This window comes from Castor canadensis, chromosome 2, assembly GCF_047511655.1.
Source record: "Castor canadensis chromosome 2, mCasCan1.hap1v2, whole genome shotgun sequence".
Classification (NCBI taxonomy): Eukaryota; Metazoa; Chordata; class Mammalia; order Rodentia; family Castoridae; genus Castor; species Castor canadensis.
The window spans coordinates 55,127,631-55,154,537 of record NC_133387.1 but is presented as its reverse complement, the minus strand read 5'-3'; the positions used below and the strand labels follow the sequence as shown (position 1 = coordinate 55,154,537).

Here is a 26,907-nt window from a genome sequence, read left to right as displayed (position 1 = left end):
GTCCTGCAGACTCAGAGGGGGATGTTACCATTTGTGGAGCCATGTTGGATGTAGAAAGCTGATGTGAATATAGAAAAACTGAAGAGCAGACAGATGTGGAAAGAGACTCAACAGTAGAGCTTGTAAGAGCCAGGTAACATAAACTCTATTTCCTGCACTTTTGTGTGTACTTATTGAAAAACATTTTTAACCAAACCATCCAGAATGGTTTTCTGATTCTTAGAAACTACTCTTGATAAGTGTTGTCTGTGACTTAACTTTGAGTCTAAGTCATAGTTCTGTGGCTGATTCACTTAAATTTACCATCACCACAGGGAACTTTTTTTTTGACACACAATTCTGGAATTTGAACTCAGGGCCTTGCACTTGCTAGGCAAGTGCTTTACTGCTTGAACCATGGCCCCCAGTCTTTTTTGCTTTTAGCTATTTTTCAGATGGGATTTTGTACTTTTTGCTCCACTAGTGTCAGGCAACCATGACCCTAGCCCTACCCCTCTAACTTCTGTTTGAGTCTCAGTTTCCACATTTGCAAAAATGGGGTAACATTACCCATAGGATTATGCCTCATAGGATTAGTGTGATGACTGAATGAGTTGGTGCATATGTTTTGTGTAACAATCAGCCCATAAGTAAATGTTAGTTCAATTGCCACTATAACTGGAATCACAAAATCAAGGCACTACTACCACCTGGTGGCTTCCAGCCTTATTGGCTGAAATCACAGCCAAGAAAGAAAAAGTAAGTACAAGCAAATATCTGACCTTGAACAATTCACTTCTATTCTTTGTCTTAAAGTCTCCTCATCCATAAAACAAGGTGTCATTTTATTTTCTAATCATAACATCAGGATATGATGTAAAGAAAAGATGAAATGCGTTTTGAAAATTCAGAAATTCTTTATAACCACATATTAAGTGCTTTGTGAAGGCTCAAAGATTTACATTAATCATCTCATTTTTAAGTTCTATGCATTATTAATAGAATAAAATGTTTCATATAGTGTTGGCAACAATTAGTTGCAGTAATTAAAACATTAAAACGTGTGCTGTGATAATTTAGATGAAGAGTGTCTACCAATAAATACTTCTTAACTTATTCAACGCACCTTTCCAGCAGCCTCCAATTCTTTTTTATCTCTTTTTGCATTTCCAGCCAACATTTTCATTTCAACAATTCCTGATACAGCAATAAATGGAACAACTGATAACAGTAAAAGGGTTAATTGCCAACCGTAGATAAATGATATGATGATACCAGTTCCGAGGTTGGCTGTATTCTGTGCAATTAAAGCCAACCTGGTTCCTGTGGCCTGCAAGAGAAATAGAGCAAGTGGGTGAAGTTCCAAGTCCATGAGCTACTGCCTCAGGTTTCTCCATCACAATGATTCAAGGGTTTTGTGCCTGCACTAATACTGTTTCATTACTATAACCCCAAGATACCCGTGCTTAATTCATGAAGCTCTACAGGCTTGCTTTGTTGTGCCTTTAACTCTCAGTCCCCTCTGGCCCATGTGATCAACATTATAGATCCAAGTAACCAACTGCTCTGCTCTGTGGATGGACTGAGGAGGCACATGTAGTTTTAATGAAGGCAACATTCTAAGAGGAAACCAACCCCAATATACTCCAGTAATTTTAAAAACCATTTTTTCCAAACATGTAAGAAAGAAATTTACACACTCCCAGAGATCATGTTACAAAATGTACACATCCTAAGAAACCATCTACCACAAAGCACATGAAAGACTGAATTAGTGTCTGTGCTGCTCAGAAAACTAGGGCCACTGTAGTAGACACTGCAGTTGATTTTCTAGTATGGATCTTCCTTTCTCCTGCCTTGCATAGAAGCAGCAAACTTAAAAAAAAGAAAAACCCTCTCCAGCTCCCAGAGTGGGCATCTAAACTGGCAAAGGCATAGCCTTCCCCTGGGGATAGCTGTTGGTTCAGGGTTAGACATGTGACCCAAATTAACTCCAATCAGATTTAAAGGAAGAGCTTTTTGGTGGTTAGGTACAGATGTGCAGTCTTTCACTAGATGAGGGACAAGGAAGCTTGTAACTCTAATTGCTGTTGGTGGCCAATCTGTGACCACTAGGGAGAGAAAGAACCTGGGGTTTTGTTTTGGTTTTGGTTTTTTTGGTGGCACTAGGGTTTGAACTTAGGGCTTCACCACTCTACCATTTGAGTCATGCCTACAGCCCTGCAGGAACTTGGAATCTTGATGATGTGTGTGTGTGTGTGTGTGTGTGTGTGTGTGTGTGTGTGTGTGATGAGAGAGAGACAGAGAAAGAGAAAGAGAGACAGGGAGTGAGAGGCAGAGAGAAAGAGAGAGAGATGTTGGGGATGATTGAACCCAGGGCCTTGTGCATGCTAGGAAAGAGCTCTACAACTGAGCTACGCCCCCAGCTTGGATGATATTTTTGAGCCAGTGAGTCAGTTAGCCCTAAAGTCTAATCTTCCTTTTACTGTTTATGCCAGTTTCAGTTGGGTTTTCTTCTATTTCCAGCTGAAAGCAGTTTAACAGATACAGCTATGCCATATTTTTTTTTAAAGAAAAATACTAGTAGAGTGCAGTCTACATACTCCTTGGACTTGGGCAGCATCCGTGGCAAGTCTTGTAGAAAGTGCACCAGTACTGTTTTTATAATCATCAAACCAGCTCATGTCCTGTGATATAAAATATATCTTTAAATTAGCTCAAAATTAAAACAAAGAAAATCAGACAAGACCGCCCCAGATTTCAATTCAGCAGAAATATCCTTACTGAACTGGGGTGTTAGGGAGACCTCACAAGTGATATGAGTCCCAGACCCAATCCTGAGCACTCCTCTCCCTCACAGAGTCTAGTATAACCCACCTCCTGGCTGTTCTTCACCTGAGGCAGAGACACTGGTGGGCATTCCATTCACCTAATTGTCACATCTTGCACTGTAGACAATTCTGCTGCGATATGGTGTTGTCTCTTATAAAGGGTGGCAGAGCTGTGTAGGATATATCCTTCTTATAAATTCTAGGCAGGAGAAATAAAGCCCTAGCTTCTCATCATGCTTTTGTCTTATCTTGTTTAAAGGAGGATTAAATGAGTATGTCTTAAGTCTTATTCTAATTATAAACTACTCAGCCATGACATCTTTTACTTTCATATAAAATTATTTTCCCAACATAGCAGGAGTTTGAGAGATATAGAAAAGAGATTTATCAACCAGACTTGCTCAAAATTTAATGCCTGCTATGCGCCCTTGTATGAACAAGATTGTAATTCATGGACATGAATTCTGGCCTACTCTTAGGCTCTCTCTTCAAAAATAGAGAATTCATGTTTGCACATTGCCCATACGTCCTGCACTAGAATGTGAACTTCCCAAGAAAGCAGATAATGGATTTTATAGTGCACTGGCACTTTAGTATACAAAAGTAATGCTTGGATGAATTAACTGATGAGTTAAATGGAACCAGAACTCAAATAAGACAGAAACAAAACTCAGTTACCAGCATTTAGGAAAACCTACATTTAGTAGGGTTAGCTGTGGTACATGATTATGAATGCTACCAACTACCTTCTCCTTTATATAAAGGCAGCCTAGAAATTCTAAGGTCTGGAAAGCCAGGGCCTGTGTAGGATCCAGAGAAGACACACAAGTACCTAAAGTGATAAGTGTCCACATGGATATAGACTGTTGCAGAATGAGCCAAAAAGCTACTGAAATTAAGCCTACTTCCAAGAGACCCTAAAAAAGTCTTTGGATAATGAAGGACCAGGAAAATTTGCAGGACCGTAATCAATCCTTGCACAGCCACCTTGGGAGGAAACCTGAACATCACCACACTAAGAAAAACAGAAAGAGGCTTAAAATGAAGGAAATGTGAAAACCCAGAAGGCGTACTCCAGTGCATACACCCACCTGTCTTAGCATTGCTTTAAAAGTCATTGACCGCAGCCTTGTGGTAAGGATTTCGCCAGCTTTCCCAAATGTGAAGCCCTGGGTAGGAAGAAAAGAGACAATCCCTTCAGAAACTGTCACTAGTATCCTGACACAGGTACATACATTTACATTGATTTTACATTATTTATATATTAATCATCTACTCAAATAACAAAACCCTATGACCAAATTCTAATTCAAAGTTTCAACATAAATTGAATGGAATGCTAAGTCATTAGTATACATTGGAATTGTAAGACTGAAAACCTTCCAAGTGTTGAGGTTTGGCTTCTAACCCATTCTGAATAGGCTCACTTTTCAATAATTTTCAAGGACAGCAATCTCAGTGATAAAGATATTGTATTCAGCTTTGAACAAAACAGTTGAAAATACAAGTAACAAAATTCTGCGCAGGCAAACAGTTTGGCTCATGTGATGCAGAGGGAGGACTTTCTCCGCATTAAGCTCCAAAGAGTGTTTTGGTTCCTTGTCACATCTCTACCTGCTCTCGGATCAGAGAACAATTCAGCCATGCTTCCTCCCCAAGCCTCCTTACCAGACAATTTCCCTCTTTCTAACCACGTCCACACTGGAGAGTAGCCTGGATGTCCACAACAGGGCTCACTCTGGGTACATGGGATGGATGGGCTTCCAGCCACAGTGTGAGTGTTGGAGTAGGCACATAGAGGCCCCTTGGGGCATATGCAGAGAAATCTTTACTAAACCAGGGATCAGTGTGTGGGGTGAGACTGCCCCACATGTTCCTTATCCGGAACCAGACTTCCTCATCGCCCATCCTCCCAAATTCACCTCCTCAATGTGCCAGAGCATGGGGCTGAATCACATCACTGAGGTGCTAATAGCAAAACAATGATTTCTAAATGAAAATCTTGGCTTACTGTTACCAGTGGTTCCACAATGATAAAAAGGAAGCCCACTGGGCAGGACTAAGAAACATTATTTTTCTGACTTAATTGATTCTCTATCTGAAAGGACCATGTGATGTCTACTGGGTTAAATAAAGCCAAAGAGATTTGGTAAAAGTCTAATTAGGTAGAAAAGAACAATTGGAACAAACTTGACTAGTTTTTGTTTGCTTGTTTGTTTTGGGTTATGGTCTCTCTACGCAATCCAGGCTGCCCTCAAATTTACAATCCTATTGCCTCAGCCTCCTGAGCAATGGGATTATAGGCATGCACCATCACTCTGGCTTTGACTAATTTTTTTTGACCAAGTCTATAATATTTGAATGCAAAATGTATGTTCTTTCTAATAGTTCATCAATTAAGTAGGACAAGATCAAAGTTATTTTATATCACTAGGAGTGGTGTTGAATGCCTGTAATCCCAGCTACTGTGGAGGTGGAAGCAGGAGAACCATAAATTTGAGGCCAGCCCAAGCAAAATTATCCAGACCCTATTTCAAAAACAAAATAAAATGGAAAAGGGTGCGGGTGTGGTTCAAGTGGCAAAGTGCTTGCCCAGCATGTAGGAAGTCCTGGGTTCAATCTCCAATACTGGAAAAAAATAAATTACTTTGTATCTTGTAAAGAACAACAACAAAAAAGACAAGGCTATTGTACTGCATTTTTCTAGTTTGCAACCAGTTGAGTTTCCTGAAGACAAATTTGCAACCCGATTTACACACAGAGAAGCCATGCCTCCTCCACTAAGGAATCTGCCTTCTAAAAGAGCTTTTTGTCAATTGTCTGTGCAACTCATTCAGTCTAAAGATTTGAAAGCTCCAGTAAGTCTTAATTTCTGTAACAGAATTACAGACTTACTGTGAAAGGCAAATCATGGGTATTTACCTGAAGGAAGAAGGTGAAAAAAGAAAGAATTCCCAGACCTAAGAGAAGCAATGAGAACATGTTGCACTTTTGCTGCTTCACTGCATCGTCCCCTGGTCCAAAAATCTGCAAAGAACATTTGAAATACCCTCTTGGTTACTTGCTTAATCTTCATTTATTCCTCCCCTGAATGGTGGCTTGTGTATCACATTTTTGGAACTAAGTTTTGAATATGTGGGGTTTTTTAATTTGTGGTCTCAGACTCCCCTAGTTTTGGAAGGCTTGCTAAAACAGTAAGGCAGTAGCTTTCACTTTGTGAGCACTTGCCACCAGGTAGATAATGCTTCCTACATAGTTACCTATATAACTTCTTTTAGTCTTCAGCCATTCTTTGAAGTAGGCTTATTTTGTAGATAAGGAAACTGAGATACAGCGAGGGAAAATAATTCCTGGATTTTCCACATATGCAGTGGTAAGGCCGGTTTATGCCTATAACCTGGACTCATTAAACACTATGGGTTGAATTCTCTCTCTCCTCCACTCCCTTCCCTTCTCTCTGAGTCATGTGCTGCCCCCCTCTCCACAGATGAGGACCACTGTCTGACACGAGTTTCACCCTCACGAAGACAGCTAATTATAGAGCCTTCTTCAGGGATTTTTTTTACTTTATAAGTTCATTAATACTGTAACACGAGATGAGTCCCTTATAGCTTACCTCAAAAAAAGGAATTAAGGCCTTTGGCTTAGCTTCATTTGAGGCTGTTTAACTTGGAATGGTGCCAACTGGATGAGGTTCAAACTTACCGCTATCATCTCTGAGAGTAAGATGGAAATCACCGGCTGCAGTGCCCCATTGGCAATGGCACAGATTGTTCCCACCACAAAGTAGGGCCATTCGGTTTTATTCAGTTTCAGGACCTTCAGAAAAGATACTGGTGGCACATTTGCATCCTAGAACATATAAATATCAGGACAAGATGGTGGTAATACAACCATTACCAGATTTTGTAGACATAAAAAAGGCATGATGATTGCCCTCAACAATCTTGCAAACTATGTGCAAAGAATAACCAACAAATTAAGAGAGGAGGATAGTCTATTACAAAATGTTAACAGTGCTGCTGATGACACAGCACAAACTGGGAATGAACTGTGCACCCAAGAGGCAATTTTCATTCTGTGACCAGATGTCCCCTGTTCTAGCCTCAGCAGAATGAAAGTACCAAGATTTGGGCACAAAATGCCCTGGAATTCAAGTCTTGGCTCTGGACTTAGACAACTCCAGGTCTATGTGACAGTCATGGCTAGGCCACATGAGATGAGCTGCAGTTTTCTCATCATAGTGAAATGATGCAGGTCTGTCTTCCTAACAGTGATGATGTCAGGGTCAAATGAGGCAATTCATGTGAACAGGAGGACCAGTGTCCTTCCAGGTGTAGAACAGCATCATAAGAACACGGTCTCGATCTCCTCATTCCTTCTCTCTGACATGCTCTCAACTAGAAAAGCCAAATGAAATCCATTCCTTTTCTTTTACCACTGTTCCTAGAGCAGACTTAGGTTTGTTTTGTTTGCATAGCTCCTTTTCTAGTAGGTGAGCCTTTTTAAAAGGTGAGGACTAAAAGAGAATAATTATTTTAACTTATGCATAACGATTGGCAGGAATATCAACACACTGGAGTGGTCTTCATGCCTGGAACATTTTGTTCAGTACCTGATGTATACAATTGAAAAATTAGACAATTTTTCATTACAGATATTCTAAAGTAATATATCGGTATTTTGTTTTACTAAATGAATGTGATTGTGAAATTTTAACTGTGGAGTGTGGTTAATTGGGATGAAGAGGACTTATTTCTAGTTTTGGACTTGCTGTTTTTGAGTGTGAACCCTTGACCAACTTGGTAGTTTCCCCAGGTCTCAGTTCCCTCATCCATAATATGTTTTATAAAAATAAAAATTTAAATGCAAGACAAAGATGAGGACCATGTCTTTATATCCCTAGAAACAAACCCAACTCCTAGCACTTATCAGATTCTCAGTAAATGCTGAGCAAACTTTCTGGTCAAACATGAAGGATTTAGGTCTCATGAAGAACCATATCATTCTTCTTACTGTAGAAGAAGTTTAACCTTAAACTAGACAAAGGTAGATATGGAGTCCCATAGCCTAACAGTCATTTAAATGGGTTATATTATGTCTATGAAACAAGGAGTAAAAAATAGGGTCTATACCACTATCTTCTTTCAAATCGTTCATTTTTACTGTGTTGTAGGGTGCTTCCTTCCTTTAGTGTATTTTAAGTTCTGGTCTGAAGTATGATAAGTGAACCTCTTCCTCAGATTACTGCTCTTCAACACACACAAGTCTTCCCTGGTCCTTCTAGTTAGACTTAATTTCTCCCTCTGCTTTGGCACATTATTAATCTCTGTATGATGATAATTACAACAATGTTGTTGATTGTGGCATTTTCTTCCTCTGTGCCTTTCTTCAAGAGAAGTGCTCCTTAAAATAGAAGACTCTAAAGATTGAGCAGAAGAATTCTTAAAATAAATGAGGAAATGAAAAGTAGATAATGCCAGGTCTAAAAAGGGAGACATCACTTATCTTATTTGTGATAGCGAAGCTCCGTGATAATATGGTCACTATTATTCTTTCTGTATATATACCAAAAAATAAGATCCCCAGAGAGCCCTTATAATGACTGTAGTTAATAATACTGTGGGCAGAGAAAGAAGGATGCAAATTAATAGATTAGTGTCTTCAAGCTAACACAAGAGTAAAAAAAAAAACTTGGTCTTTACCAGCAAATATCATCAAAGTATAACAAAACTATACCTTGAGATACTATTTTATTTATTTATTTTTGGTGATACTGGGGTTTGAACTCAAGGCCTCATGCTTGCTAGGCTTGCTGTACCACCTGACCCACTTTACCAGCCCAAAACTATACCTTGAGATAAGAAAATATCTTTCCTTGGAATGGATTTCCTATTTTCCTACTTGTTATAAAATTACTTCACTTGTCTCAATAATAGCCTGTCTTGAAGTGAAAAATGTTACAGAATATATCATTTTTGCTGTTTTTTGGTTATATCTCCTTTTTCATAGTAAGAGAATTCCCATCCAAAACAGAGTGTCAATGCATATAGCACACTCCCTTGTAGCTAGGTATGGCCATGTGCTTAAGTTATGGACAATGACTTCTAAATAAAAGTATTAGGTGAGAGTTCTAAAATATGTCTGTGCTCCTTTCTCTGCTTGGAACACAGATCTGATGGCTAACCTTCAGGCACCACCTTAGATCATAAAGTGACCTTGAGGGAAGCCACATGCCAGGGTAGAGAAGGTAAATACAAAAGGAGTTTGAGTTCCTGGTAACTGGGACTACCAGTTACCACCATTTTACCTCCAAGACCTTTTTTAAGTGAAGGAAAAATAAAGACTTTTAATTTGCTTAAACTGATGTTATTCTGAGTTTCCTAGTGTAGGCAATCAAATGTATTCCTATCTAATCAAGTATGGCAACATTGAGACTTCTTATTTTGGACTAGCCTTATTATCTCTGGACCTCAAAGATGAAATGGGAGTTTTAATTTAAATATTAAGCTTCTCAACACAAAGGTTCCATTTTGATCTCTTTTTTCCATTGGAAATCCATTTTAATCAGAATTTCTAATTCACCTGTCAAACATGTAAAGTTTGATATTTTCTTTTTTTCAGAAGAGTAAGATTAATAAGAGGAGTACCTGCAAGGCTAAGAATTTCAACAGAAAAATATATAGTAAACATTTTAATTTAAGTGAAACACAACTTACAAGTTCATTGGTTTCTATATCAAGCCCATTCTGATGCACTCGTGAATTTTTAAGGCTTTTATTCGTAGAATTCCTAAATATGCGCGATTTCCAGCCATTTGGGGCCATGCCAGTAGCAGCAGTCTTTTCTTCATTTAGTTCAACTTCAAATTCTTCTGACTGAATTTGGCTTCCTGATGTCTGAAAGAAAAACAAGACATTAAATTGTATGCCCATATAGATAAAACTTCCAAGATTAGAGTCATAAAGTAATTTTGAGTATTACATGTATGAAGACTTTTAGAGTCCATAAAAGCTTCTCAATTTAAGGTTTGAACAACTATAAAGAAGTGTATAATACAAGAAGTAAAAAAAAGTTACAAATGACAGAAAGGTTAAGTCCTTTAAAAAAATTTTTTTTTGTTGGTACTGGGGTTTGAACTCAGGGCCTTCTGCTTGCTATGCAGGAGCTCTACCACTTGAGTCATACCACCAACCCTCTTTGTTTTGGTTATTTTTAAGGTAAGGTCTTGCTTTATTATGCCTGGGCCTGGTCTGGACCACAATCCTGCTATTTATGTTTCCCTTTGAAGCTGGGATGGCACACACATGCCACCACACCCAGATTTTTATTGGTTGAGATGGGGCCTTATGGCTGACTTCAAATGGCAATATTTCTGGATCTCTGCCTACTGAGTAGCCAGGGTTACAGACTTTAGCCTCCACACCTGGCTGTAAAAGCTAAATTCTATTTGAACAATAAGAGAATTGGAGTACATGAGCATTTTCTAAAAACTTAAAGACAAGCTTTTCATATATTCCTGTATCCCATAGGTATTAAGGAATTTTCTCACTATGCAAGAATACAGAGAACAAGTAATGAGCACCATGAAAGGTTAGAAGAATAAATAGAAACACTATCACAAGCTAATTTTAAAAGCTACAAACATGTAAAGCTAAATCAGAGGACAGGGCCACTACCCACCCACAGGAAACAGTAAGTGCTTTCTTCAACTGGGTGAATATAGTCATCTTCCTTCCTTCCTTTTTCTGTGCAGTCCTGCTTTGAATCATACCTCACCCCAGGTGACCCAATATGCAGGCTCAGCCTCATTGACTGTTTTGAGACCAAGTCTTTCCTTAAAGGAAGTAGGGAGTGATAATTTAAGGACTTATAGTTTGCAACCTGGTGAGGGAACATCTAGTCTTTCTGGAGATGGGATTTCATCAGGTGGTCTGTTTGCTTCCTCCATGTCCAAGTACACAACTTCATGATTTGACCAGGACTTCAGTCCTGGTAGTATTATCTTGTTCAAGCTCTTCCCTTCAGGTTCTGCTTCAAACTCAAGCATATGGCTACTGCCTTATTACACCCATCTTCATCTCCTCGTGCTGTCTTAGCTTTCCAAGCTGTGCTTTCAACACCTGGCAGAATATTACCTATGTACTTCCACATTGCCTCCAACCACAACGCAGTATGTCCTGCTTGGTGGACTCCTTACTTGCTCACTACTGAATGATTTTATACCATCTCCCAACCAAAACCAAACGTAGACTAAAGATTTAGTCTTGTAACTGACCCCTTCTTTTCTGACTTCCATCTGCTCTCACGCTGCTACCATATTCGTTTTCCTACAGCAGTTCAAAAATCATTCAGACCTTCCCACCACCTGCTTAAGCCTGGAGCCTCCAAAATCTAACTTCTTGGAAGTCATTCAGGACTATTTCTCATAAATACCTCCCTGATCATTTCTTCCTTTTGTAATCTCACTTGTGCTATCAAGAGTTCTGTCTCTGTTGTTGAATTCAGTTTGCCAATATTTTAGTGAGAATTTTTGTATCTAAGTTCATTAAAGGTTTTGGTCTCTGATTCTCTTTTTTTTGTTGTGTCCTTGTCCAGTTTGGGGATGAGTGCAATACTGGCATCATAGAATGAGTTTGGCAGTGTTCCTTTCCCTTCTAATTCATGGAAAAGTATGAGGAGTCTTAATATTAGTTCCTCTTTCAAGGTCTGGTTGAACTCAGCAGTGAATCCATTAGGTCCTGGACTTTTCTTTTTTAGTAGACTCTTTATTGTTGCTTCAATTTCATTGCTTGTTACAGCATTTTTCAATTTATTTGAAGATAGGTTTTCAAAATAATCCCTAATAATTCCTTGGATTTCCTTGATGTTTGTTGTGATCTCCCTCAAAGCTTTTTTTATAGCAACCAAACAACAGAGTGAGATTGAAAGGGATAAAGTAGGAAAGTATTTATTTTTCATGCTGAGATTCTATAAATCAGTAAGAATATTTTGAATAATATCATAGTAAAATAGTCTAATATAGGCAAAAATACTTTCACAGAGGCAAAAATACAAATGTTCAATGAACACATGAAAGGATGCTCAGTTTTATTAATGGTTAAGTTTGGAGACACTGTCTAGGTCTTTTAAGCTAGTAAAAATGAGAAATAAATACTAAATAGCTGCAAGTGATTATTTATAGAATTTAGACCATGACTTTTAAATTTCCAATTTTTTAGAAAAAAATGAAGTTTTAAAATGCTTGGATTTAAAAAAAAAAGAAGTTTTACATTTATGTCAAAAAAAAGAGATATGTTTAAAAGAAACAATGAAGAAACAATAGTCTACCTGGACTATTAAATGGAGAAGCACTGTTAGTTCTTAGAAACAAAATCAAGACAAAGTTGAATTAAAACTAGGCTGCTCTTTGAAGCAGCATTAACTTAAGCATTTGGTGAATCCTTGGGCTCATGATGTTTGTTGCCTTTTCTTCAACAGGACCAAAAATGTAAGTGAAGGGAAAAGCTCAAATCAGAAGTAGGAAAGGTGAAGAATTCCAAGGTAGAATTGTTCAAGGGACCTAAGAATCATAGAATTCCAGGGTTGGTCATCTAAGTATAAGCCCATACTTATTTAACAAGGGGAAATACCAAAACCCAATTTGGTTAAATGACTTGCCCAAAGCTATTGGTGACAGGCCTTTTCTATCACATCAGGCCATAATTTAATCTGAAAATGCACAACTTTTCCTAGGAAAGAAAGACAAGAGATAGATAAAGAAAGTCAGAGCCTTCTGGCAGTCTCCCAGCTGAAGTCCTTATGGGAACAGAAGTCATTTTTATGAGGGATACAGCAGTAGGATAGTCAAAAAGAAAGTGTTACTTTGCTTGAGGAGTCAACATTTTATCCTAGACATCACACGTCTTGGTTACCATTAAAGAAATGAAAACAGAAATGGATTTAAGGTACCATTATAAATTTTTTTTTCAGTACTGGGATTTGAATTTAGGGATTTGCACTCACTAAGCAGGCGCTCTACCATTTGAATCACACCCCCAACTCTTTTTGCCTTAGTTATTTTTTGTGATAGGGCTTTTCTTTATGTCCAGGCAGGCCTGGACTACAATCCTCCTATTTATACTTCCTGCATAGCTGGGATGACAGCTGTATATCACCATTCCAGCTGTTGGTTGAGATGGTGTCTCACAAACTTTTTGCCTGGACTGACTCTGAACTATGATTTTCCAAATCTCCATCTCTTGAGTAGCTAGGATCACAGGCCTGAGCCACCATGCCTTGCTCCATGAAGTAGTGAAGTGATAAAGAGTCTTTATGGTGCCTAGATCATAAAGAAACAGTTGACAAAGATATGATAATTGACACTCTTCTGCTGGGGAACATTCTCTGATGAATATAAGCCTAAGTTATAAAACTTTCTTTCATTTCATCTGATATACTCACCTTGGAGAATTTTCAAATTTTAATAGCTACCATTAATCATGGGTTTATTGTGTGCCAGATCCTTTTTTAAAAATTAACTACTTTGTTGAGATATATTTAAGTGTTTTTAAACACTTCAATGATTTTTCAGTATATTCAGGTGCTTATTTCATTGTTTTTTCACTTTGCAAGTGTAATATATTCATATGTATTTTAGTTGACACATAATTGTGCATATTTATTTAGCTTCCACATTTGAGAACAAGTGATATTTATCTTTCCATGCCAGGTACTTACTTTTTAAACTTATAACAACCACTCAGGGTATGCTTAGTATTCTACATGAGGAAAACTGAAACTCAGCAAACCTACCTGTCAGAAAACAAGGGAAACCTTTGACTTAACTTTTCCAACCCACTTGTGTTCACAGTAGCAATACTTAGGGAAATGCTGGAAACAAACTAAGTATTAAACTTTAGAAAAATGGTTAATTTCAAACATTTGTAATTACTAATGCTTAGTAATTAAAATGACAATGTTTGAATGTGTATATCTGAAATATGTGGAAAACAACAAAATCTGTATAAATACTAATTATCATTATATCAAAGCAATAATTTTACAAATTCATGAATCATAGTCATAGAAAAATTTATTTAGGTTATTTATGCTGCTCCAGTTGCTCAAGTGACAAAACTTAATGAGATAAACTAAGAACTATCACTATAACCATTTTTAGGAGATAGAATGAATGATTTTTTGTAAAGAAAATGAGACTATTCATTTCCTAGAATCACAAATCTTGCCATTGGTGTTATTAGGTTCAGCTGTGAGGCACTTTAAAGTCACATGCGACCTCCCCATCTACTAGAGAGATCATGGAATCATTCATTCTCTCATTCCTACCACTTGGGTCATCCCTAATCTTATGATAGAACATACCCCCCATGCAATTTGGACATATCCCCCATGCAATTAAGATTCATGGTTCCAAGGAAGATATTCATAATGGTTTTGGCACTTTTCTTTTGTTCCCCAGTCCCTTCTGTCTCTCACAGATGCTTTCATGGATTCTGAACTAAGGTCTCAGATGTCCACTTCACTTTTTGGTCTCTTCCTAATTCTTATTTCTCTGAACTAAAGCAGATACCTTAAAGCAACTGAGGCCAATAGGAAAAGGGGAACAGGTACTAGAGAAAAGGTTAGATCAAAAAGAATTAACCTAGAATGTAACACCCACGCACAGGAAATCAATGTGAGTCAATGCCCTGTATAGCTATCCTTATCTCAACCAGCAAAAACACTTGTTCCTTCCTATTATTGCTTATACTCTCTCTACAACAAAATTAGAAATAAGGGCAAAATAGTTTCTGCTGGGTATTGAGGGGGGGAGAGGGAGGGGGTGGAGTGGGTGGTAAGGGAGGGGTGGGGGCAGGGGGGAGAAATGAACCAAGCCTTGTATGCACATATGAATAATAAAAGAAAAATGAAAAAAAAAATTCTTATTTCTCTGTATGACGTTAGCTGTATCCTAGCTTAATAATTTAAAAATACTCTATTAAGGAGCAACCAATAGAAAAAAAATCTAGAGAAACAGATACCTGCATGTTAACAAGCTTGAAGTAGACCCCTTCCTTCCTCATCAGTTCACTGTGGCTTCCCTGCTCCACAATGACTCCATCCTCAAACCCAGCAATGATATCTGCATTTCGGATTGTAGACAACCGGTGTGCTATCACAATGGTGGTCCGGCCTTCTCTGGCCTAAGGAGAAAAGAACAAAACTGTGATGCATCAGGGTGTTAGTACTGGCACATTATCAATTAGCACGCCTAATTAAGCCCTTGGATGGAGGCAGTTTGTGGTTGATGAAAAAATGGTTTAAAAACCAGATCTCCATATGATTAGGCACAGCTATCACTCATCTATGAGAGATTAAAGTCACACTTAAATTTTAGACCAGACAAGTGGCCAACCCTTTCAGGGTGAGGATGGATGACTCTAGAGTATGCAGCAGTGCCAGTATTACTCAAGAAAAAGCAAAACTTTCCCCTTTTCAAGTGTATCTACACTTGTCTAAGAGTTGGAACTCTGGGTTGTATAGTTTGCCAGAGCCTCTGTCAGAAACATTAGAGAGATCATTGCCAAGTGACAGCCTTCTCCAGAGTCTGATCTTAACTGTAATTCTGATGGCAAGGCCATAGTTTAGGTGAAAATGTACCAGGGTCAGGATAGTTCAGGGTATGGCTCAAAGACCATCAAATCCCAGTCTCTAGAGAGGGGGTGGTACCTTTGCACCTTAACAAGTGCCTCAGGTGGTTTTCATACATACTAAAATCTATAAGTGACCCCTCTAAGTTCAATGACCTCACATATTGCCTTGGTGGATTTAATGAGCATTTAACTCTGGGTAATATTCATCAAATTGTTAATGTTACATATTAACAATGGCTATTCTTACTGATACTCATTAGCCCTATTTGTCCAACCGTGTCTTAAGACTAGTGGTTATTAGAGTACAGACTAATTCATCTAAGTAGTTAAAATATAATTAAAAATCAAGAGAATAGATTCATTTTAACCAAAATGTGGGATCAATCCAAATGTTCATGAGTTGAAGAATGGTTAGCCAAGTGGTATATCCATACAACTAGAATATCATAGGGTTATTGAAAGGAATAAAATTACAACATTGATGGACCTTGAAACTAATGTACTAAGTGAAAATAGCCAGCCACAGAACACCACATATATGCTTCTGTTTATATGAAATGTTTAGAATGGGCAAATCCATAAACAGAAGTATATAGGTAGTTGCCAAAGGCTGGGGTAAGAGTAGAATGGGGAGTGGCTAGTTTCTCTTTTGAGGTGGTTAAAATGTTCTGGAATTAGATAGTGGCATGACCTTGTGAAGATACTAAAAATCCATTGAACTGTATATTTTAAAGGAATAACATTTTTGGTATTTTTTATACTTCCATTAAAATAGAAGAGTCATGTAATTTCTGAGAAAGAAGTTAACAAGAGGGGAATATGTCTATCAGATAGTAAAACATAAAAGTCAAGGGGAAAGCTAGTACATGAATAAGCAACCAATGTTTTGCAGAAATAGCAAAACATTTAAGAGTATAGTAAATGATAAATTCAGTATTGTCTATCAGAGTGGAAAGCATGAATTATACAAGAAATAGTATTGAGGTAATTATGTAGCCACTGAAAAAATAATGTATATTTGCACTTTAGTCCTCACACTAAATAAATCCAGATGAATCAACTGTTTAAGTAAATGATAAAATAGTAACACCATTAAAAAGAGAGAGTAGAACGTACTTTCTTGAACAACATTTATGACCATTCTTTGATTGTTTAGCATATAAGCCCCAATGTAGCATTTATAAATACTTACTGATATGGAAGTTACATGACTTGGTTCACACATAAGAAATAATATGAGTAATATAATTATATTTATGATAGTAATAGTGATGAATAAATTGCTAACAGTGACCATGTTATAAGACTTGTAAGTGAATGACTGATATGTAGGAGGAATAAACTATATGTTTGTGAATTTGAAAGTTGGTAACTATTACCTTTGCCTAAGAAAAGTTATCGAAAGTACAGATGTGACACAAATAGAAATTTTTAAAGAGTTGTCAGATGCCCAGTGATGACAAGACATTGGCAAATAAATGTCCTAGAGTCAAGGACAACTCTTAAGAAATTTGGACCTTCCACCAATTTGCATGTGCAGTGGTGAAAGATAGGCTTGAACATAGACAGTAATGAAACTTTGGCAAAAACAACATCAAATGAAATCTTTTTGAATCTTTTTGCAAAAGTCATCATGAAAGCTAACTTTTGCTTCTGTCCTCAATGTCACTCTAAGACTGGTAGCACTGACTATGAGTGTGCACATAGGTATGTAACTGTGACTGCTGACTTTCCATAAAAAATAAAAATAGCAAAGCTGCTGCTGAAGTCTTCTTTAAGAACTTATGTGGGATGATATATTACTTACTTTACAAATTGTTGCTACACATTGAGTCAAAAGCTGATTTCTTTCTGTTGTGTATTTTTTAAGGGTAGAATGTATTTTCTCAATGAGTTAGACCATCACATTCAAATCAGTGAATATTATTTAGTCTCTACTATGTGCAAGGCTCTGTGATAAATGTTACAGAGATAAAACATGTCATTTATTAATTCTAGGAGAGAAAGGGCAGCCATAACCAACTGCCAGGTGTGGAATGAGGCCATCTTGAATGTTTTAGGCCAGCTAACCTTGATGTAAAATAAGACTAAGCAAATCCAAGAGATGAGCCACCCTTCCAGCCCACAGGATTGTAAGAAATAAAAGTTGTATTTTTAAGCCACTAAATTCTGATTTAAAGCAAATTATATGACATATAGGGATGCTCCTGTAACAAAAACCTGAAATATATGACATTGGCTTTGGGGTTGAGTGGTAGGAAATGGCTGGGAGGGAGGTGACAATATTGCTAGTGAAGACTGAGAAGGGTAAGGAAATTGTTATTAGTGGTTACAGAGGCAGTGATATGAATAACTTCACTTTGGAAAAATTGGCAACAATGTTTCCTTAAGAAGTTGGAAGAAAGATATCCTGTTTAATAAATTTGTATATCTGGCTAAGAGATTCCAGATATCTCTAGACAGTGGGGTTAATTTTAAAGTAGGGACATGAAGGTTATCAACTGAATGTGCCATATATCCTACAGAACACAAAGAAATTACTGAAACTGAGTGATTTTTGTAAATATTCAGTAAAATTTACAAGTCTACAGCTTCTCTAGAAGAGATCATATCATGCAAAATAACATCACCAATAATTCCATTCCTTTAACACAACAAAAGCTATTTGTTGCCCTCAACACAGAGAAACTAAAGCAGATACTTTAAAGCAACTGAGGCCAATAGGAGAAGGGGACCAGGAACTAGAGAAAAGGTTAGTTCAAGAAGAATTAACCTAGAAGGTAACACACATGCACAGGAAATCAATGCGAGTCAACTCCCTGTATAGCTATCCTTATCTCAAATAGCAAAAACCCTTGGTCCTTCCTATTATTGCTTATACCCTCTCTTCAACAAAATTAGAGATAAGGGCAGAATAGGTTTTTTTCTGCTGGGTAGCGAGGGGTAAGGGGGGGGGTAAGGGAGGGGGTGGGGGAAGGGAGGGAGCATGGGCAAGGGGGAAAAATGACCCAAACATTGTATGCACATATGAATAAAATAAAAATTAAAAAAAAAGCTAAAGTATTGAATATTTGTATTCTGGAAAGGATTAGAATCTGGGTTCTAGGGCTCAATGGGACATCTTACCCTAAAAAGTCTATTTTGATACATGAATGTCTATTGACACATTTTAAATTAAAATTAATGGTTTAATTTATGTATCATTATTTTTGTTATTTCCTGCTTTAAATCACTTCTGGTTAATCAATTAAATACCAGTCTCATCTGTATATTTTGGTTCCTTAATATTTTGATTTAATGTACATGAAATAAATCAGTACAAGATTTTGTGAGAAACAATTATCTCATCAATCATTGTTAATTTAAATTCCATAAAATAAACTAAATATTAGTTTGATAAATGAAAAAGCATTGATTGTACTTTACATTGTAGAAAGCAGTTGTGTTTACTTAGGATTCAGACACAAACTTTACTGAGAAAATGCAGTTCATATATCTTGTCTCTAAAATTACAAGAGGTAATTAAGGAACTTGCACAAGGTGATCTCACTAATTTTGAGAAAAATATCCTATCACCTTCATCAATAAAGATATTATTACTACTTACAAAACAAAGTAAGTATTTTGTATTATTTTTCAGCTGGATCAATTTCTAGGTAATTAGATTTCTGTATGTATATGTGTGTGTGTAACATACATAATCATGCATCTCTCTCTCCCTCTCTCTCTCTCTCTCTCTCTCTCTCTCTCTCTATATATATATATATATATATATATATGTAATATATATATGCATGTGTGTATATATATTCACACATTTTTTTTGGTGGTACCAGGGTTTGAATTCAGGGCTTTTGCATTTGCAAGGCAGACACTCTATTGCTTGAAACACCTCTACACATATCTTAATATAAACATTTTTTTCTATCGATTTAATAAAATGAACATAACCACAAAGAAATATTTTAGATTTTTGAATTAACTGCAGTATGCCAAAGAAAGGAACAACATATAATCACTAAAATTTGTATTATAGAAAATAGTTGGAGTGAATATGGTCAATGTACTTTATATACTTGTATGAAAATAGAGCAATGAAACCTGAAAAAAAGAAAAATAGTTGGACAGTCTTGTCTATTTTCCTATTAATTGATTTGTATATTTTAACACAACTACTTTTGATCAAAGTATAGCCTATGTGCAAGAAAAAAACTAAATGGTTCATTACACAGGCTTGCATCTGAGTAAACTGCACCACTGTCAGAGCAAGCCAAGACCATTCACCTCTCTCTGTAAATAATGCAAACTGACAGAAAGGAGAAATCAATAAAGCCCCATGAGATAGCTTCATTTGCCCTTGGGTGTATGTTTCTCAATCTAGACTCTCAAAGAATTGGCAAGAATTTGCAGTAAAGTTTCAATTCCCTGGGGGCAGGGCATTATAGGGTATACACACCTTATCCAGAGCTGCCTGCACCTCAGCTTCACTTTCCGTGTCCAAGGCTGACGTGGCCTCATCCAGCAGGAGGATCTTTGGGTTGCGAACCAGGGCCCGTGCGATGGCAATTCTCTGTTTCTGTCCACTGCTCAGCTGGGCCCCCCTCTCCCCAACCAGGGTGTCAAATTTCTACAACAGACAACATGGAAGAGCTCTTGGAGGATTTTATTTCATTTATTTCTCTTTGCAGGGCTGGGAATCAATGCTAGGAAAGTATTCTACTACCCAGCTACATCCAGCTCCTCTTGATTTATTTTACATACAAAAGAGTTGGGAGTGTGTAGAAAACATGAAGAAAACCTGGAGCTTTATTTTGACTATGACAATGTATCATATATTGTAATAAAATAAATGAACACTGAATTATAAAGAAAAAACTACTAACATATTTTGCATGTTTTTATATTATTTGTGTACAGCAAATAGTCCTTAAACCTCTAAATGAGTAATTTCAGCAATTCACTTAGTGAAGGTGGGTGACATTGCATCCCAAACATCAGCTTAACCTTTGAAGCAAGAACACAGTCCCATGAGATGCAGTTCTAGTTTTGAGGAAATCTACATTATCAGAGTCTTTACCTGTGGCAATTTCATGATAAACTCATAGGCGTTGGCTTCTTTGACAGCTTTCTTTATCTCATCCATGGTTACATTTCCACGGCCATAACGAATATTTTCAGCAATTGTGGTAGAAAATAGCACCGGCTCTTGACTCACCACTCCAATTATTTCCCTCAGGTACCTTACATTAAAGTTCCTAATATCCTGCCCATCAATGCTAATCTGAAAGAAGGGAATATTACTTCATGGCTTAGAAACAACAATTGGAAATAACAATAAGCAAGTGGCGTCAAAATATAAAATAATTCGATTTAGGTAAAGAGCATATGTGAGCTCCCTGCTTTCAATTTTTTCCAAGTTTGAATTTTCAACAAAATTTTAAAGACAAAAAAGTACCCCAGGCTATTGCTGTTGGCAGTATTCCTATAAATTTCTGAAAAAACTATCCCACTTTCCCCTGTAGGTATTCCAAGGTTTAAGGAAACAGAATTTTGTGTTGAATTTGATTGCTGGTCTAGGATTTCTGGTAACCCTGATTACCCAGTTGTCAACAATTGCATGTGGAATGTGTGTGACCAAAACTCATTGGAAGTAATCCCAGTGATGATTTGAATGACAGAAGAGCACTGTCTAGCTTCTGTGAGTTTTATGGCTTTTCTTGGATACACTTGCTAAACCTGCCCAAGGGTGTAAGCAATGCTACCAGCCAATTCATGTACAAAGTTGTCACTAAAAAGCCAGTTTCTCAGCATCAATCTGTACCCAGCTTTCCACTTTGGAGAATGTGGTTCTTCCCACTTACCATACCCTCTGTGGGGTCATAGAACCTCTGCATCAACTGAACTGTCGTGCTCTTCCCACAGCCACTGTTACCAACCAGGGCCACCATCTGCCCACTCTGCACCTTCAGGTTGAGCCCTTTCAAGATCTGTGAAGGGAAAGCAAAAGAACACACTTCACAACAGAGCCCCAAAAGAAGAAAAATTCAATTCAATTTGGAATTTGAAAAAAGTATCAAATAAGGGATTTTAACTTCTAAAGGAAAAAGCACATAAATATCAGAATAATAGTGATTTTATCATTTAAGATGATGAAGCAATAACCTGAGTTAGGAATTCCTTCAAATATTGCTTACAATACCTTGACATTAGCTCGAGATGGATAAGAAAAATGAACATCACTGAATTCCAAATTCCCTCTGATGCTGTCTGGTTTGTGTCCTCTCTCTGAAAAACTGTCAATTTTAGGATTCTAAATAAAACAAAATTCAATGACTATTTCATCATAAAATTAAACAATTGTATTTTTAAGGAATACAATTTAGCAAATCCCAAAAATAGAAGCTGAAATAGCACAATCACCCTCATATGAGACAAAACCCAAGGTGAAGAGTGTGTGTGTGTGTGTGTGGTTCAGGTTTTTCCTAAAAAGGACATAAGAAATATTCATTTCATTTCATGAAATATTTCACTTTAGGTTTTTGACAGAGGCTCATAAACTTTCTAAATGGCCATATATACATATTTATGCAACTTCAATAACATAACAATACTATAATTACTAAGGCCATTTATCTCAGCATTTAGTGGAAATTAGTTTGCTTCTAAATAGAAATGTAATGGATTGGGTCAGGAAGATTGGTGAATGATTACCACACTATTTAGGGATGACATAAGCCTTTAGTGTGTTCAGAAGCTGAGTAATTTTCTTATGAACTGCATCAAGGAAATAGAGGTATTGCTTATTTCAAATTTTCAAATTTCAGTTATCAACTTTATAGCTGCACAATGCAACTGCATTGTATGTAAATGCAGTGACATAATTTAATATGTCAAAAATATTTTCTTTATTGTAGTTAATTCAAACTTATTCAATATATTTGATTCAAAATCAAAAATAAAATTTAAAATGCAGTGATAATTTTGGCAACCACAGAAAAATATACTATTAATTTGGATCCTACCAACAATTTATCTACCCCCCATTTATATAGAAAGCATAATGCTCAATCTGGCTACAACATGAAAAAGAAAAAAGCTAGGAAGAGGAACATCCTTGTCATGCATCGTAATAATAACAAACTCACACAGATGCACTTTTTCAAAATGATAATTGTTATTATATTATCTAAAGATAATGGAGACATTAAGAGGTATTTTGCTTTATTCATTACTATGGGGAGGCCATTAATTTCATGTTATTAAATTTTACTGAAGTCATTATAACTTATTTAATATACTTGATTCAAAAATACATAACCTAAAGCCAGCTTTAATTATCCAAGCCTCAAAAAAATTTTCAGCATTAAAATAACAAATGACTTACATTATCAATGATATTAAATATCACATATGCTGCTCCTCTCGCATTGGCAAAAGCATCAATACAGGGGGCAGCCTGACCAATGCTGAAAGTTCCGATTAGGATTGAGAAAAAGACCTAAGCAAAAGCACATGAGGAAGAGTTATGTCACCTTCTGGCATTTGTTATCTAAACATTTTTGTGTTATCTAAATTTGGTTTGTTTGAAACACACTGCATGAAGGATTAAGCTTAGGTTTATCCTTTTAAATTTCTCTAGAAGTTTCTGAGCTGGGGATGAAGCTCAGTGGTAGAGAACTTGCCTAGCATGCTCGAGGCTCTGGGTTTGGTCCCCAGCACCACTAAAAAACAACAAAAAACTTTCAAAGTAATTTTTATTATTTATTGAGTCATGCCATTTGTACATCTTGGGAGCACAATGAGATAATTGAATACATGTACATAACGCATAATGATCAGATCAGGGTAGTAAGCACTTTTGTTGTTTCAAAAATAACAATTAAAAATATAGTTTTTGCAGTAAAGGATAAAATTAGAAGATTAATATACCATTTCATTGCCCAAATGATTTTCTCCAACCTCAAAAACAGATAATTTGCCAAAGTATCTGTGACTCTTCTCCTGAATGTGTAACAATTAAGTCTGGAAGATTTTTCCAACCTATTTTTGTTGACTCTAAAGCTAATGCAATCAGAGAGAAGTATTTTTTCCATCAGTGTTATTATTCAGTCCTATATAATTTTCTCTAGTTATGCATGGAATTATAAAGCATATTCAAAATGAAACATGGTAGATTTGGGCCCCATAGATTTTTTTTTAAGTACCACTATGGATGTAGAGATGACAAATAGATGATTTTTAAAATATGCAAAGTAATAGTTCACCCATTTATAAGACACTAAATCACACTTGTGCACTGGTTAATAATTCTCTTACATGGTTATTCTGTTCTATAGTACACAAAATGACTTACTTCCCTTTATTTTTTTTTTCATTAGGAAAACAAGCTGATTTATAGAAAAGCCCAGAATATAGCTTCAGGAATCCAGATTAACAGCATAATTTAGCTAAGAAAACACAAATAAAGACAAATAACTCCTTTCTCTCCAGGCTTGGTGAAACTTCTATATATAGTTTGGCTTTTCTCAAAAGATAGTAACATTCATATACCTGGAACCCAAATATCAGTCAAATACTGATCCTCTGTCTTCAGTATAGATGAGGACCAGTAAGAGAGAAAAAAGTCTCCACCAAAGTAGAGGTTATGAAGTCAATGTGCTGATCCCACCCTTGTTTAGATGACTGTCCTTGGGCAGTAGACATTACGCTCAGCACTGTGGGGTGGATGGCACTATCCACATTACAAACAGGGAAACTAGAGGCAAGCTCATCGCAGGGGAAATTTCAATAAGAAATGAGGGAGTGAAAAAGGTAGTGGTGGCACACACCTGTCATCCCAGCTATGCAATCTACCAGTCTGAGAGGTAATGAAGAGATGGACGTGAGAAAAAACAAGACTGAGCAATGTCCAAGGCCCATCGAGACAAATAGGCCTCAACCCCTCGAAGGCTGACAACATCGCTGTGTGAAGCAGTTTGAAAATATTTATTTTCCTGTAACTCTAAGCCATCACAAATGACCAAATTATGTTTAGGACCTTCTCTTTAAGAAGACAGGGAAGTGCAAGTTTTAAAAGATTTCTGTTTAAATGGTTACATGTTGTTCTGATCACTCATGGAAAGATGGTCACAAAATAATGCTGCTTTATAAAGAAGTTTACTAAAAACGTACATATAATATTACCCCAGTTTAGAAAGAAAAATGTGTGTATACATACATACATATGTATGTGTATATATCTGAAATGATCTGAAAATACACACCAAAAATCATCAAGTATATATAGATTGGTAGATTATAAGTAATTTTAATTTAAAGTCCTTAATATAGTTAGTATATATTGTTTTTATATATTAAATGAAGGTATCTTCACGTTCATATAGAAAAATGAATGAACACAACTTCTCTTATTTGTTCAGATAGCTGATGTGTTATATTATATAAATTTAATGTTCTTGTGTGCAATGACCGATCTGTAACAATAATGTTTACTTTCTTATATCATGAAACTCCACAGAAGAATGAGGATGACTCCAAATTTATTCATTCATAAATGTGTTCCATTTTTATTTCTTTTTGTACATGTTTCTCCAATGGCTTAACCACAGGTTGCTGTTTTTGTCCTGATTCCTAATTATGACTTGTGTGTTCTCTGCCCACAGGACAGGAAAGACTAACCAAAAACCAAAAACCCATGACTATGGCTCATCTTCCAAAGGAGGACTATGAAAGAAAAGAGAAGGCAGATGGAGAATAATAACTTCAGATTCTTTGTAAACATCAGGAAGATTACTTACTGTCACTGCATTTCCAATAGTATACGCTTTTGAAATGACTAGGGTGGATCCATACCAGAAGGCCAGGGCGTATGATGCATATATTAACAGGAAGGCAATGCCCATGGAAATGTTGGCGGAAATAGCTTTTTTAATTCCAACTTTTTTGGCATTTTCTAAATGTTTCTGATACCTACCAGAAAATGAGGGGGGAAATGTTATAAGAATAACAACTTATAATCTGAACCATACCCACCTCCTAAATAGTTGGAGGTTTATGGAACAAAGTTGAGAAGATAACAGACCCTTCATGAGACCCAGCTTCCTGGGAATTGACTCAACTCAGATCAGCTTGTATTAGGACAGATCCAAGTCTGCTTTTTACTGGCCTGGACCCATTTCCCTTGATCCCTTCCAGGCCAACCTGTGACTGTTTCACAATTGAAATCTTGGCTCTGTGAGATATGAAGAGTTTTTCCACCAGCTTCATGGCCAGCATTACAAGTCAAGATTAAGGTGGAACAAGAAAAAATATGCCAACCAAGAATGGCACTGGGTAGATTTCTCTTCTCTAGAGAAAAGAAGATCTTCCTTCAATTGCCCTATTGGGTGAGGAATAGAAATTTTGTTTTTAATCTATAAACTTGGGTTCTTGCTTTAACTTTGTGGAAGTTTTGTTTATTGGTTTGTTCATTTTGTTTCTTGGAGACAGGGTTTCACTACATACCCAGGTTGGTCTTTAACTCTCCATCTTCCTGCCTCTGCCTTGTGAGTGTTGGGATTACAGATATGCACCAACAGGCTCAGCTTGATTTTCCTTTTCACTATCTGGGATATGGATTCTTTCTCAATTTTTCTGTTTCAGTTTCATCATCTGGAGTTAATTCTACTTATTGAGATAATTGTGAGGCTGATAGATAATTATAAACACAGTAAGTTTAGTGCCTGGCACATAGTTGGCAAACCTGACAATTTCTATTCCTATTCTTACTACCATCATTGTGTTAGAATATCATCTCTTCCTGAATTTTTCTCATTCTATTACTATCTTATTTTGAATGGTAATTCAAATGAATTTTACTGGCTTCTATAATTGTATATAAAAGTACAATGGTTCTGTTAGATTATAATATTTTTACATCAAGTTATATTGCCTACTTTTAGTAGAATTGTATAAAATTTAATTTTGTTCCCTGAAATTGGAAAAAATATTTTATGGAAATATAATGAAAATTTGGGAGGAAATATCACACAAGTTAGAGTATTTCTCTTTTTAACAAAAAGTCCAGCAATTCCACTCTCTTTTTTTTTTTCAGTTCAACCAGATGAGACATGGGAATTCACTGATTTTGTTTGTTTGTTTTTTATTTGTTGTTTATAGTACTGGGGTTTGAACTTAGGGCTTCATATTCGCTGGGCAGACACTGTACCACTTGATCCACATATCCAGCCACAATGATTTTTTAAAAATGTATGCTGCCTCCAGAAATGTTGCCTTTTTAATGACTTAACGAACCCAACTCTAGAGTACTTTCCTCCATGATGGTTGCTGTATTTGAGTAGAGCTGCATCTCTGTGGAGACAGGCAGCAAGCCACTTTCAATACTATGATTAGTCCTGTGTGGCAGAGCCTCCGGGTATATGCAGCAAGAATTACATCTGCCCCACTGTAACACAGGGCTCCAG

The 26,907-nt window shown here is 36.6% G+C and overlaps 1 protein-coding gene across 5 annotated transcripts in view; it reads right to left on the bottom strand.

Annotated features, from left to right (window-relative positions):
• Positions 1 to 26,907, bottom strand: part of Abcb4 (ATP binding cassette subfamily B member 4) — a 55,190-nt gene that overhangs the window by 9,393 nt on the left and 18,890 nt on the right. For 4 of the 5 annotated variants that reach the window (XM_074064843.1, XM_074064844.1, XM_074064845.1 and 1 more), the window contains exons 9-21: positions 25,243 to 25,414; positions 22,830 to 22,943; positions 21,645 to 21,755; positions 21,307 to 21,432; positions 20,523 to 20,726; positions 19,902 to 20,072; positions 14,834 to 14,995; positions 9,530 to 9,709; positions 6,516 to 6,662; positions 5,733 to 5,837; positions 3,902 to 3,979; positions 2,583 to 2,666; positions 1,106 to 1,309 (exon numbers count right to left, since the gene is read on the bottom strand). In XM_074064843.1, coding sequence (XP_073920944.1) covers positions 1,106 to 1,309; positions 2,583 to 2,666; positions 3,902 to 3,979; positions 5,733 to 5,837; positions 6,516 to 6,662; positions 9,530 to 9,709; positions 14,834 to 14,995; positions 19,902 to 20,072; positions 20,523 to 20,726; positions 21,307 to 21,432; positions 21,645 to 21,755; positions 22,830 to 22,943; positions 25,243 to 25,414 — 1,858 coding nt within the window. Of the gene's footprint in view, positions 1 to 1,105; positions 1,310 to 2,582; positions 2,667 to 3,901; positions 3,980 to 5,732; positions 5,838 to 6,515; positions 8,431 to 9,529; positions 9,710 to 14,833; positions 14,996 to 19,901; positions 20,073 to 20,522; positions 20,727 to 21,306; positions 21,433 to 21,644; positions 21,756 to 22,829; positions 22,944 to 25,242; positions 25,415 to 26,907 lie in introns of those variants that run through there. The other variant, XM_074064846.1, reaches the window with a different exon arrangement.